Below are 15,526 nucleotides of genomic sequence, written 5' to 3' on the forward strand. Positions count from 1 at the left end.
CACGGTACTGGAGTCAGTATGGCTCCATATCCCATTCCAGAATCTCAGTGACTGTCCTGCACTTTCGTGCTGCAAAAGACGGTTATCCACGCTTCTGACAGTTTTTCACATTAATGTGACAGGATCGTGCATAAAATTAATTATGTGGATTACAGTTTCAAGTTGGTTGTGTAGTGTACACGAAAGACAATGACAAGGTTTAAACGAAACTAAAATTCAGCACTTAATAATGAATGTAAACTATAATTAAACCCGTACCTTATGGAAATCAAAACAAAAGAAAATAAAACTTAACTTTTACCGTGCTGCCTCCCAGGTCGTAAAAGAGTGTATGCTAAAGAAGAGAGTAAGTCTGCTCCTACTTCAGCAGCGATCCACTTCTAGTGTTGGTGCCAGTGAAAAAACTGATGTTTCATTGATGATGAGGTTGCCAGATAATGATCACTAGCTTGGATGCAGTAGGGATAGTGAAGGAATTCAGGATATGAGGTCCGCTCCTGCACCGTCTCGACCGTTCCGATTCTGTTCTATAGTAAATTTAGCATCCCGTACAGCTTTCATCACTGGTGGTAATTCACACACGTAACACATATCAAATTGCACCATGAGTACGAGTTCTCAACAATTTCTTTACAATTGGCTTGTTGGATCAGTTTAGAAGCTCAAGAAATGACACTGGTACCTTTCCGCCAATAGAACCTTATCTGATGTTTACGATCTGGAACCATGAATAGCAGATATTGGCAAACTCAATCTGGGGGGGGGGGGGGAGGAGGAGGGGGGGACTGTGGAAAGGGCGGGAGGGACTTTTATCTCCTTGGCATTGTCCATGAAAGACTCGGATCCCAGTTGCTTTTTCTTTAATTATGTCAGTTGTTCCCTAGCAATAGGTCGCTGTGCGAGGGTAGCCAACTGCCAGCCAACGGAATAAAGCCATCAACACACCCACTGACAGCTGAAAAAACTGTTTCGAATGAGCAAAAGATAGTTCTTCAACTATGTTGTTTGGTCATATTGAAGGTCTGTGAATTGGTTTCAAAAAATCTTTTTTTTTTTCACCTTAAATCTATTTTCAGAGGTTTTTAACAGAACGGTGGTTGAAATAACTGTATTGTCCACACCCATGTTTCCACTGCTTTCACACGTCAATGTTGTTATTAGACTCCTGTTCGAGAAACATATTCTATACAAATGTTTTTCAAATTGGCAGCCCTGTTTAAAGATACGCTTTGCGATGTGCTTCATGTTCCCCTTTTACATCTGGTTTTCCAGCGGTTTTTTTTCTTTTTTTTCAGGTGTGAAGTTCTAGAATTACTGGGAATATTTTCCGGGTTTAATATGAGAAAGTCACTGTTGCCAGTTGATTCCATGAGAGTAGCCGAAGGTGAACATGGGGTCCTTGAGGTAACTGAAGAGTCCAGAATAACAAGGAGCAACAAGAAAAGGAAGACAGAAAGGATGAGAAACATGCAAAATAAGATCATGCAACTCGAACATATTAGGAAAAACAGAGGTGAGTCAGAGATCAAATGTAGTTTTTAACTGAATTTCCCGACAGTGAAATTTTCCGACAAATTTGTTTTACGAAAAAAAATTTGATTGAGCTAGAGGTCTGAAATTTTTTCGGAACTTTCAGTGCAGAATTAGGCGGACACTAATGTGCCATCAACAGGAAGGAAAATAAATCAGATTAGTTATGAAACGTATCCTTCATTTTCATTATCAGGTGTAAATACTTCTATAGTAAGAACTTGTGGCTGAAATGACATGAATGTGGTCTACTTCTTACATATGCAAGTTGTTAGCGTGTACTTAAAGTTTCAAGTACCCAAGTAAGGTAGTCAGTGTATAGATTCCAAGTATGCATCGGCATATAAAAATATAATTTACTGATCCTAATAAAAAAAATTGTAATAAAGTCAGTGTGAAAACTAATGTGATTAATTTATATCAAAACATTCAGCAAGAAACACTCCTATTGTCCCTTGATTTTCATCCTACGAGAATTCACGTTTTTAGTTAGAGCCGTATAACCTTTATGACGGTTGTTACTATTTTCCCAGACGTACAAAGGCAAGTTGCCTTAAGTTAATCGCGGCTTCTGTAAATGAAACAGAGGTTGAGTGAAAATGAGTTTAATGTGTACTTGAATACTCGATTTCCGGTGGCAACACACCAATAAATCCTGTGAGTGATCCATGGGCCTTAGCGGAGACAAATCATCCTTCAAGACCAGCAGCGAAAGCTGTTTTTCTGCGTATGCTGATTCACTGCGGAGGTGCATCTATTACCATGAAGGAAAAGGAATTTTGTAACACAAACGCAAGGCCGGATTTCAAGCAGACATGGCCGTAACAGAACGGATTAACTAGTGACCCGAAGCGAACTGCGACGTTTACTTGTGTTGACGTTTCAGTAATTCTGGAAAAGAACAGGAATTTTTTAGTATATCACTCTTACTAGCCTGTCATTAACAAGAGAAGATGCTGCAGATACACGTACCACTATAGCTAAAAATTAAATTTCCCTTGCTGTTCAATACTATAAAAATAGCTTAGTGTTTGTGAAAATTGTAGTACAGTGGAGCATATAGCTGACGTGAAGCAAACACAGTATGAAGAACAGGGATTAGAACACAGTAGCATTGAACGTTTGAAGTCAACTTTTCTTTTTAGATGCTATTTTAGGGGTATGTACAGCGTGGCCAGTGTTTAATTTTATCAGCTTCTCCGACCGAGAGGAGAAAAAAAAAATGAGAATCGCATTTCGAGATGACCTTTATAAGTTTGAAACATATTGTACCTAAACTTTATCACGTTCGTAATTTTAAGGGCTCTACCCACCCCGATAAGTGTTAAAGCGCCGCTTGCAGAACAGAGAGGAGCTCCGTCCCAGGATAGAACCCTTTGGACGATGCGGGACGGAGGCACGTGAAATGTACGTGATATAAGCTAGCCTAATCTCACAGGATACACCACCTTCACTGTTCACAGGAGTATCACGAAGCAAATTGTTGGTTTGTCCCCACAAGAAAAAATTGTGGAAATAGAGACGTATTAATGCTGTCACAACTTTATGAAGATAATTGATTTTTATCTCAATATACGACATCCGTGCTACTGCAATAAGCAACCTACACGAACCATTAACGGTGTACCACCGGCCTCTTTCTATTTCAGGCTCTCACTGTAGTCATGGACAAACGACGAACAACGACATTACTTTTTCCAAAGAAACCCCCATGACAAAAAAATCTTTAACAATATCGTATTTTATTCGGCAAAGTTCATTTCGAAACATATTTTCAGTTCTACGGGTTCAACTTGCCCTACATCACAATCTGCGCTTCAACTTGCCATAGACGACTTCAGGGTCCCAATTTGCAATATATCACTTAAAAAATTCCATTTGCTTTGCTGGAGTTTGTCGTATACCCTAACAGATATTTGACAAGCTGAAATGTTCCCTGCGTTCGAACATCAGTTTCTGACGATTTCCCCCCTTAAATTCGGCTTTAACATACATGAGTTTTCATGACAGTGAGGAATCTTCAATTCCTAGCTGAAAGACATGAAACTAAGCATCTAAATACACTTCGGCAAATGAGGTACACAATAGTAATATTTCTCATTTAACTTCCGATTTATTTCATTACCTTGGACGGAGAAGAAAAGTCGGTATGGCAATTTCCATATTAATTGACTGAATTTCTTCCATGAGACTATCGAAATTAAAAATTAATGTAAATGTTGCCTTAAGAGTATTTTAAAACGATGAGTAAGAAAATGTAGTGAAAATCTGATGTTTAACAATACTACGTCTTGGAATCGCAGATTCTGTATCTGTTCTTCAGAATGGGAGTTCGTCGTGTAACCGCCCACTTACTACACACATCCGCACGTTTCTGTGCTCCAGCTATCGTCACCAAAACTTTTTGTAGTACCTAGCACTCCTCTCTGTGTACAAAAATTCTAATTACGAAGCCACGTCTAGCTATACAGTCTTAAGGAAGAATGGTGGAGCTGAGAAATGGCAAAATTGTTCTACAAGCACAATTCGAGATATTGCGCAGCAGGACGATAATTTGTTTTCCAAGGGAACACAGTCACGTAGTGTGAACAAGACTACTTAAAACGGGTATTTAGAAACAAAGCCACTTGTTGATTACGTAACTGATGAGGCAAGACGTTGTGACCACCAGCCACCGCGAGGTTAAATGCCGCTTATGCCGATGCGGCTACGCGACAGGCGAGGTAACTGTATAATATGAGCAGAGGCGAATGAGGAATAATTCTAGTGACGATAAATGCCACAAATAAGGAAATCCACTGGCATAAGCAACTTTCACAAAGAGAACATTGTTATGGTCCGGTCCAGTGTTTGGGAACGAAATCTCTGAAACGGCGAAGCTGGCAGGCTATTTGCGAGCTACTGTAATGAACATCTGTAGAAAGTTTCTGAAGAACGATGAAACGACTAGTGGGTGACACGGTGTAGGGAGTCCATATAACGTCATAGAATGTGGAGGTCTGTGACTTGTAAGTCCTGTAACACAGGATAGGTGGTGATTTGCGGCAGATCTAACCGACGAAGTAAAATGCTGGTGCAAGCACAAGTGTTTCGGAATACAACATTCGGCGCACTTAGCTGAAAATGAGGCTCTGCAGCAGACAACTCTTACCTGTTCCCACGGTAACCCAACGACATCGCCAATTACAATTGTAGTGGGCATGGGATCGTAGAAATTGGACAGTGGGTAAACAGAAACGTGCGGCCTGGTCGGATGAATCACTTTTTTTCTTGTTACACCAGGTCGTTCCTGTATACCCCATCATCAGGCCGAACGGCTTATCGAATCATGCTCCGCGCCACGCACTCAGGACGGTTATGGCAGTATTATGGTATGGCGGACAATCCCCTGTCCTTCCATAGAACCTCTGGTAGTAATCGAAGGCATCATGGCTGCAATGGAGTCCCCTTCATGCTCGATGTCTTTCCCGCCGGCTATGGCACCTTAGGCAGGATAACTGTCCATGGCCAGAACGGAATTACAATGGTCTGAGGAGCTTGATATCTCACACTGATGTCATGGCCACTAAATTAGCCTGACATAACTCTGATGGGACACATCCACGACGCTATAAAGCGCCGGCTCTTCGCCTACAAATCCCTAGCCCATAATTTACAGGGACTGCGCTGTCTGTGCGTAGACACCTGGTGTTATGACACCACATACCTTCAGAAACCTGCCGAGAACTTATTGAATCGTCCGCAGCTCGTGGTCGTACGGTAGTGTTCTCGCTTCCCACGCCCGGGTTCCCGGGTTCGATCCCCGGCGGGGTCAGGAGTTTTCTCTGCCTCGTGATGACTGGGTGTTGTGTGATGTCCTTAGGTTAGTTAGGTTTAAGTAGTTCTAAGTTCTAGGGAAATGATGACCATAGATGTTAAGTCACATAGTGCTCAGAGCCATTTGAACCATTTTTTGAACTTATTGAATCCATGTCACGCAGAATAGCTGGTGCACTGCGTTCCAAAGGTGGACCGTCACACTCAACCTTGCGAACTGCGGACATATGAGCAGAGTCTTAGAACGGTCTGCGCGTTTACTGGCGTTTTAAAGAGGCAGGCATACCACTCAAATGGAAGCTGATCTATTCTTCGTTATGTGACGCGGGATGTTGCCCTCACATTATCCACTGGATCCTATTCTAGTCCGCTCGTCAGGAATATAAACTCGGAGAAGAGATCTTGGGTCAATTATACGTCACGTGCGAGTACACCACACAAAGAATCAGGCACACCGCCTACGTCCAGCACATAAGTTGTTGCTGGGAAAGAAAACTTCATTTTATGTTAAGAGTCCATCATGGCTGACACCTAAAGATTTACGGCGAAAATGAAAAACAAAACAAGATGCTCGGTGTGAAGGAGGGAAGGGTGTGGATTTGGAAGGGGCGTTAAGAGGGGAGGGGGAGGGATTGAAATCCATTCCCTGATCTACCTTCTTCACTTTCCGTTCCGTTCCTCTTTGAATCTACATTTATACCTTAGTTTGTGATGGTGTATCATTAGCGCTTCTTCCTTTTTTCCCTTCAGTTTGTGATTGGTGTGCGGAAATAACGTCTACCGATAAGGTTGGGTTGGATTGTTTCGGGGAGAAGACCAGACAGCGAGGTCATCGGTCTCATCGGATTAGGGAAGGACGCGGAAGGAAGTCGGCCGTGCCCTTTCAAAGGAACCATCACGGCATTTGCCTAGAGAGATTTAGGGAAATCACGGTAAATCCAAATCAGGATGTGCGGACGCGGGACTGAACGGTCGTCCTCCCGAATGCGAGTCCAGTGTACTACCAATAAGGCTCAGTGTGAGCTCGAAACAGACCCACTCAGATTTAAGGGCCACGGTCATTTCACGTCATTTTACCGGAAGAGGGTAATCATTACATTATATGAGGCACGACACCATTTTTCTAGCGTCTGACACTGTTTTACGGGCAACTCCGTGATGGTCTCACACCTGTTAAACTAACACGTGACGAAGCTCACTGCTCTTCCTTGTGTCTTCTCCATTGTCTGTATTATTTCCACCTTCAGACGTACCACACTGACCATCAGTACTCATTAGTGCAGGACTGTTCCAACGAAAGCCAGTCTGACATTCACTACTCCTAGAACTAGTTTTATGCAGTCTCCCCGCCCTGGTGGGTGAATATGCTAGACATTCAACTACTGGTGCCGTTTCCACTGATAGATCCACAATTATGTAATGGCTCCATAAAGAATATTTCTGCCTCTCTACTGCAATACGTGACATTCGTTTATGTTAAGAATCTACTGCAGCATTCGAACTCAGAGTGAACCTTCTGGAGGTCCTCGCCCACACCGCTACAGTTTTTTGGCGCTGCAGCTTCCCCGTTTGCAGTAACAGCTTCCTCAAGAAGCTTCGGAACTTATTCACCACATCATTTTATAAAGGATGAACCAGAACTCAACTGGAAAACTTTCAGAGTCGGTAGTATGGACTACAATGCACAATGCACATGTATTCTAAAATACATATCGTAATAGCTATGGACGCTTTCTCCGCTACTGTGAGACATATCTCTTCCACTGAAAGCTTTGCTTTCTATATTTTGCGGTGTGGTAGTATGGATCAAACAAGAAAAAAAAAGACTAGTAAACATGGGTTCTAGAGTGCATACATTACAAGCTATGAGACGTGTTCATCTTCGCTACTGTGAAAAAAAAACTCTTCTACTGAACAAGAGCTGATCTCTCTTAAGGTACGTACTTTAGAGCCCATGTTTACTATACATATTTTCCTTCCATTGGTCCATACTACGACCTCTGAAAGTTTGTCGATGGAGTTCTGGTTCCCCCCGTATGCATCGTGTACAGTTAAGTGATAGTGACAAATCTGACGATTTTTCCCCCTAAAAATGATTTACGCGTTTCTACATCGCAACAAGTAGGTAAAATCTGTTCAGTTATGAAATAGAGATGCCACTGCACCTGAAAGGGCAATTTTTCAGAGAAAATCAGTTTTATTCTCGAGAAATTCTGTGGAGTAAATTTAGTGGTTCAACACTGGAGACAGGCTGAGGCACATATCTGTTTCATTCATCATATATTTTGGGCAGGGAAACACTAGGAATAGACTAGTGATTCTACACATACAGGCAATGAGTCTCGTTTCATATGTGAATGGAATAGTACACTGGTTGTACAGTATCTGTGTAGATGTGGAATTAACAATACCCGTGACAAATGGAACAATGAGATGAAATGTGAAAGCCACTAGCACAGCCGAGCAGAAGTTCTAATCGTACCAGGTCGATTCATACCGGGCGTCACAGTACATTCCACAATGCATCTCAAATGATGGCGTTCTCACAGTCACTCAGCTGAACGGGACAGAGCATTGCCGTCAAGGTTCCACGGGTAGAAAGTTTTGCCACTGACCGTGTACGATGGCGTCACCTCCTAATATCAGAGGTTATACCTGCCGCGTGCTCACTCATGTTATGGTAATGAGTTTTGCACCTCTTGTCTCTTAATCTTTATTTTACTTACTTTCATTTCCTGACACTGTGAAGCTTGCAAGAGGATATTTTTATGCGAATGTTTTCCCTTAAAAGAGGCAAAATATTTTCACGCGAAAAATTATTTGGTTTTAATAATACCGCGCCAACAAAAGATCTACACTGTGCTTCTGTGTACGAAAAAGAATGTAAATAGATAAAGGGTGTATTTAAAAGAAGAAGAAGAAAAAAGAAACATTGTGTGGCACTTGGAAGAAAACACATCACAAATATCGAACAAATAATTGTTAATGGTCAGAAATGTTTGGACGATACTTCTTCTATTCTTTCATTCATGTGAAGCAAGCACTCCGTCTGCAGACCACAAGTGGCCCATCGGGATCATCCGACCGCCGTGTCATCCTCAGTTGAGCATGCGGATAGGAGGGGCGTGTGGTCAGCACACCGCTCTCCCAGTGGTTATGATGCTTTGCTGTGACTGAAGCCGCTACTATTCGGTCGAGTAGCTCCTCAGTTGGCATCACGAGGCTGAGTGCACCCCGAAAAATGGCAACAGCGCATGGCGGCCTGGATGGTCACCCATACAAGTGCTGGCCACACCCGGCAGCGCTTAACTTCGGTGATCTCACGGGAACCGGTGTAGCCACAGCGGCAAGGCCATTGCCTGAGCAATGTGAAGAACTTACTAATATTTTTTACAAATCAATACTTCAACTGCTAACAGGTCCATATCCAAAACACCTTCTTTGCATGACAGTAATCTGCTACACTGGCTGTCGTTACTTGAATATGTTTTTTCGTTTTGGCTTCACCACTAGTGCACAGATTCGGAAGTGTTGCCATTTTGAAGGGCAGAAATGTGTTAGAGTCAAAATGTTTGCCTAATGTTTCATTGTTAGAATGTAGTAGGTTTGCCGGCGACTGAAACTAACAGGACACCAAGAATTTCCTGAACAGCCGTGCTATAACATACCACTTACAAGTGTCAGAGCGTCCAGTCCGATGCAAACCCACTACATTTTAACAATACATAACTAGAATAACGCTTTGACAGTAACACAAAGAGGCGGATTATACTAACTTGAATTGCCTACACAGCCGAAACTGTGGGGTAGTGTAGAATCTGAAGTAAAAGGATTTTTAATCACGCTAAAAACAATCAGTGTAGCAGATTACTGTCATTTATCAGCAACATACGCTATGAATTTTGGTTTGGCCATAAATATATTGTACGATTGTTGCTACTTCCTTTATGCCGCAAATGTATTCGGACTTTTTAGAAGATGGGTGGGTCCTTGAACGTCACCGTTTAGTGTCGGAATATAGAGAATTATTTTTTTTATTCGATGCATTCCTATACGATCCATCTGATAACGATGTAATTTTGGGGGAGGTTGTGCAGGCGACCGGCATAATTTCTGGATTAGTACAGCCCTATGCAGCCACCCACCTTGGCGTTGGGGGGGGGGGGGGACGTGTTCCAGAGGATCGAATACAGTTTTCGGGAACTCTAGTCATTGGTGACAGTCCACCGAAAGAGACGAGGGCGGTGGTGTTGGATGGGGGAGGAATAAAATTCATTGATATTACTGAGACAGGTCAAGCAGTCCTATGCGTCATATCGGTGAAACCACTCAAGAACGGCTAGAGCAATTTTGGTGTATACATGACTAATTATTTGTATAAAAATATTGTGGGACTGAGAAACCTCTATTACATGTAGGGCTGAAAGCGGTGTCAGAATGTACGACAGGTAAAAATGTTTGACAACAAGCTGTTGGTGTTTCTTTCCTGATTTAGCTGACTTGGAATATTTTAAAAGTATGAAGCGCAAATTGAATCGTTAAATGCGTCGACCACTAATCAAAAATGAGCACTGCAGCGAGCCAATAACATTGCCAGCATGTTTAAGGCCAAACGCCGGCACGGTTTCCGACGGTTCTAAGCGCTTCAGTCCGTAACCACGCGGCTTCTACGGTCGTAGGTTCGAATCCTGCCTCGGGCATGGATGTGTGTGATGTCCTTAGGTTAGTTAGGTTTACGTAGTTCTACGTCTAGGGGACTGATGACCTCAGATGTTAAGTTCCATAGTGTTTAGAGCCATTTGAACCATTTTTAAGGCCAAACACAGCTGTCATAGTAACATTTATAATCGTGTCTGGAGTCGCACGGTGTAAAACTCTGGAGAACCAGTTTCCTTAACATTGAGATGAAACTGCATGGAGGTATTCCTTACAGATATAGGCTACACGAAACGCCAAAAAATGGGCATGGATATATGTAAAGAGGTAGAACATGGGGCTGCGGTCGGCAACGCTTAAATAAGACAAGTGTCTGGCGCAGTTGTTGGATTCGTTACTGCTGTTACAAGGGTAGGTTATTAACATATAAGTGAGTTTGAACGTGGTGTTATAGTCGGCGCACGAGCGATGGGTCACAATATCTCCGAGGTAGCCATAAAGTGGGGATTTTCTCGTACGACCATTTCACGGCTGTACCGAGAATATCAGGAATCCGGTAAAATATCAAATCTCCGACATTTCTGCGGTTGGAAAAAGAATCTGTAAGAACGGGACCAACGACGATTGAAGAGAATCTTTCAACGTGACAGAAGGGCAACCCTTCCGCAAATTTCTGCAGATTTCAGTGCTGGGCCATCAACAAGCGTCAGCGTGTGAACTATTCAACGAAACATAATCGATGTGGGCTTTCGGAGCCGAAGTCCGACTCTTGTAAAGTTGATGACTGCGCGACACAAAGCCTTACGCCTCGCCTGGGCCCGTCAACACAGACATTGGACGGTTGATGACGGGAAACATGTTGCTTGGTCGGACGAATCTCGTTTCAAATTGTATCGATCGGAAGGACGTGTGCGGGTATGGAGACAACCTCATGAATCCATGGACCCTGAATGTCAGCAGGGGATAGTTCAAGCTGGTAGATGCTCTACAATGGTGTGGGACGTGTGCTGTTGGAGTGATATGCGACTCCTGATTCGTCTTGATATGACTCTGACAGGTGACACGTACATAAGCGTCCTGTCTGATCACCTGCATCCATTCATGTCCATTGTGCTCGCCGGCGGACGTGGGCAATTTCAACAGGACAATGCGACACCCCACACGACCACAATTGCTACAGAGTGGCTCCAGGAACACTCTTCTGAGATTGAACACTCCTGCTGGTCACCAAACTCTCCAGACATGAACGTTATTGACCTTGTCTCGGATGCCTAGCGATCTGCTGTTCAGAAGAGATCTCCACCGCCTCGCACTCTTACGGATTTATGGACAACCCAGCAGGATTCATGGTGTTAGTTCCTTACAGCACTACTTCAGACGTTAGTCGAGTCCATGCCATGTCGTGCTGCGGCTCTTCTGCGTGCTCGCCGTGTCCATACACGATATTAGGCAGGTGTGAGAGTTTCTTTGGCTCTTCAGCGTATATGAGGACAAATATGTATAACGCGGAAAGATACCATTACGCTCACATATACAGAGGACTAGCTGCAGTACCTGACGTTGCCCGTGATGTTTAATATGTGTGAATATTTTCCCTGTATGAAAAGATTATTATCTGGGCCATCTGTTGTTACATTTCGCGTGTGTGTTTTTGGAGAATTCGTTTTGTATTGTTTCAGCTCAGTTTTCACTGTTCCAAGTGGGGCTTAGTTTGAGCACGATTCGAACAGTTAGGGCAATTTACATCACAGTTCCGGAAATCTCCAGTCCTGTTCGATCTATTGTTCGGCTCGCGATGTTGTGACTTTTGTTGGTACGATATCCACGACGAGTCTTAGTCTAACGTTTGTATGGAACTGTGGATTTTAATAACAAAAATAACTGTGAAACACAGAGTAAAATATCTTCTTCCGTACATGTCATATCTAACAGCGGCAACTAATCAATAAGTAGGAGTCTGCAGTCTTGTTCCTGCCAAATTCTCGAGGTTTCGCTCGTCTTGAGATCTATTGACGTCTCGTGGCACTATATCCAAGACTGGTAACGCCGCCGTAATTTATTCCCGCAATAGAAATTATAGTCAGTTTACAGCAATATATTTCATTCGTTAGGCATTGAAGTTTTCATTCATTTTCTTCATTTTTTTCAACTGACCGTAGAAATTTGAAGTAAATCGGCCAAGAATCTAGAAGTAAATCGGTAAAGTACTTTTCGAGATTTTTGGTAAGAACGTTTCTCCTTTTTATATGTTATAAATAAATGTATATAAACCTTTATATGGTGTATATTAAAAATAATATATAGCCTACGTTTGCCAAAATGTTCAGTCGGTGATCCTGTAGAAATACGAAGTAAATCGGTCAAGAACTTTTAGTGATCTTCCTCTTGTCTTGAAGGTAAAGTGTGCTATATTTCATGGAGTTCACAATAAAACTTCAGATTTTTATAAATTACAAAGAAGCAAACGGATACTTTTCTTTGCACACAGTGTGTTTCACAATTTTTGTTACACTCTTTTAGAGTTTGTAGAGGAGGCATAGTAGATCAAGTTTTACATTGAAACGCACGTCTGGGAACGTCATATCCAACGACGCTACATAGCGTCAACGTTAAAGACGCCGGCGCCGGTAAATGGATTTATATTCACGATGATTTCGTCATGACGTTACAAAGTTTATCGGATATTGAAGAAGGATAAATATATCAATGTGAGGGTAGGGGTCTCTGGTTCGGTTCAAATGGCACTGAGCACTATGGGACTTAACATCTGAGATCATCAGTCCCCTAGAACTTAGAACTACTTAAACCTAACTAACCTAAGGACATCACACACATCCATACCCGAGGCAGGATTCGAACCTGCGACCGTAGCGATCGCACGGTTCCAGACTGAAGCGCCTAGAACCGCTCAGCCACACCGGCCGGCGGTCTCTGGTTCGTAAGCGAACGAATCGAAAGTTATAAGTGAAAATCGCTCTGATACCACTGACAGTGGAATACATATACTGTTACTCTCGTTTGCTAAGACTGTAGCGTAGGCCCTTTCAGAGTGGTAGTGTTGACCAAGACAAGAAAAAAAAAGTCTAGTAAACATGGGCTCTAAAATGCATATCTTAAGAGCTATGAGGTCTTGTTTAGTAGAGGATATATGTTTCACACTAGTGAAGGTGAGCAAGTACTCATAGTTGCTCAGGTAAACATGTTCGAGCCCATGTTTACTCGACATTTTTTTTTCTTGTCTTGGTCTATACTACCACCTCTGAAAGTTGCCTACGTTACAATCTTAGCAACAAGAGTATCAGTACATGTATTCCATTGTAAATGGTGTCAGAATGATTTTTGCTTGTAATTTAGACTCGTTCGCTTCAGAACCAGCGACCCTTACCCTCAAATTGGTACACTTAGGCTTCTTCAACATCCGAGAAACTTTGTAACATCATGACGGGATCACCGTGTATATACGTACATTCAAAGGCGCCGGCACTTTTAACGCTGACGCTATGTGGCGTGATTGGATGACGTTCCCTGGCATGGGCTTGATCTACTAAGCACTCTCTACAACCACTAGACGTGCGTAACATGAATTATGAAACATCCTGTGTATAAAGAAGTGTGATCGTTTTCCTCTTTGTAATTTTTAAAAATCTTAAGATTTATTACAAACTCCATGAAATTTTGCACACTATACTTCATGACAAGAGGAAAATAACTGTCTACATAATACATCTAAAAGTTCTCGGCCGATTTACTTCGGATTTCTACACGATCACCTAATGAACATTTTGGCGAACGTAGGCTGTATATTATTTTTAATATACACAATATATAGGTGTATGTGTATATTTTTATATATAACATATATAAAGGAGAAACGTTCTTACCTAACATCTCGAAAAGTACTTTTCCGATTTACTTAAAAGTTCTTGGCCGATTTACTTCATATTTCCACAGTCAGATGAAAAAATGAAGAAAATTAACGAAAACTTCAGTGCCTAACGAATGAAATATGTCGCTGTACACCGACTATAGTTTCTGTTGCGAGAATAAATTACTGCGGCGTTACCAGTCTTGGAGATAGTACTATCACGTGTCACTAGATCGCAGATCGAGCGAAAGCTCGAGAATTTGGCGGGAACATGATTGAAGACTCTTATTCATATGACATATACGCTAGGGAGTTATTTGTCGGTGAAATTGGGGCTATGCGACAAGACGTCTTGTCGACGCTCTACCCAGTGTGGGAACACAGCACCACGTGACAGCGCGGTGTACGTGCGGCGTGAATCGGGCTCGCGAGTCTGGCGCCGGCCTTCCTACCTGCGAGTAGGGGAGCGCGCGGCAGACGCCGTCGCCCAGCTGCCAGCCGCGCTGCAGGCGCGACATGGCGACGGCGGGGATGCCGAGCGCGAAGACGACGTCGGCGGCGGCCAGGTTGAGCAGGAAGCAGTTGGTGACGGTGCGCAGCTCGCGGTAGCGCAGCACGGCGGCCGCGATGCCCGCGTTCGCCACCAGCGACGCGAGCAGCGTCAGCGACAGCAGGCACACCTCGGCCAGCGCCGCGGCGCGCCGCTCGCCCAGCTCGCTGTAGAACGAGAAGAAGAAGCGGCCGCCCCAGCCTCCGGGCGCGCTGTCGTTGCCCCACAGGTACGACGAGTTGTACGACATGACGCGGGTTAAACGGCACGTGCGCGCCGGCGTGGATCACACGCGGACGGGGTACGCAGGTGGTGACCGGCCGCTGCTCCTCTGTGAATCGCACAACCTACACGAGACACATTCCGTCTGAGACCACATCTTCAATCGGTTTAGAGCGATCTTCTATGTCAGTTACTCTCACTGTCCTCAATTCTGTACTGTTTTAACAGCTTCTTTTACACTCCCGACCTAACAGCAAACTCGGAACAATGTTTTCAATTGCACATCAATAATTCCAGTTCTCAATCGTGCTTCTACACACTATGAAGATCTCTCCACACTTCAGCTGTCACCAGTAACTGGAGCGCTGTGCTGCAGTACGAATTAAACGATACGATAGTTCTTCATACGCAAGTATCCACTTCTAAAAGGGAAATATTGTTCTACTGCTACCTACTGCTACAGTCTGCACGAAATCCAGTGGCATAAGCCGTGTATCAAAAACATATAATTAAATACTTAAGTCTTGTATACTATTATTAGTTTCGAGTTCCCTGAACAGTTGTCAGCGTAAATGCAGCAAGTTAGACAACGAAATTAGATTACCTCTCAGCTTCACTATCTTCAGACACACGAACTATGCTATCGTCATTCACAGTGTTTAATCACCACAATATCCTTTGATGCATTTCCAAAAACGTTTCACTCGCCACAAAAAACCAACACGCTGTGCAGTCCTATACAGCCATGTAGATCGCCTCCGACCAACAGCCCTGATAGTTCTACTATCACAGTAAGGGGCACCTGTTGAGGACAAAAAACGGTTCAATTAGATTATGTACAACGGCCAGCACGATGGTAAAAAAACGAGAAGCGGTTGTGGGACGCG

General features: G+C 43.3%; 1 protein-coding gene across 1 annotated transcript in view; it reads right to left on the minus strand.

The window, feature by feature from the left end:
* Positions 1-15,187, minus strand: part of LOC126172743 (neuropeptide FF receptor 2-like) — a 154,791-nt gene extending 139,604 nt beyond the window's left edge. Inside the window, exon 1 of the mRNA XM_049920905.1 lies at positions 14,320-15,187. Coding sequence (XP_049776862.1) covers positions 14,320-14,667 — 348 coding nt within the window. The 5' untranslated portion in view covers positions 14,668-15,187. The remainder of the gene's footprint in view (positions 1-14,319) is intronic.
* Between the last annotated feature and the right edge of the window lie 339 nt (positions 15,188-15,526).

Source organism: Schistocerca cancellata, chromosome 1 (assembly GCF_023864275.1).
Source record: "Schistocerca cancellata isolate TAMUIC-IGC-003103 chromosome 1, iqSchCanc2.1, whole genome shotgun sequence".
Lineage (NCBI taxonomy): Eukaryota > Metazoa > Arthropoda > Insecta > Orthoptera > Acrididae > Schistocerca > Schistocerca cancellata.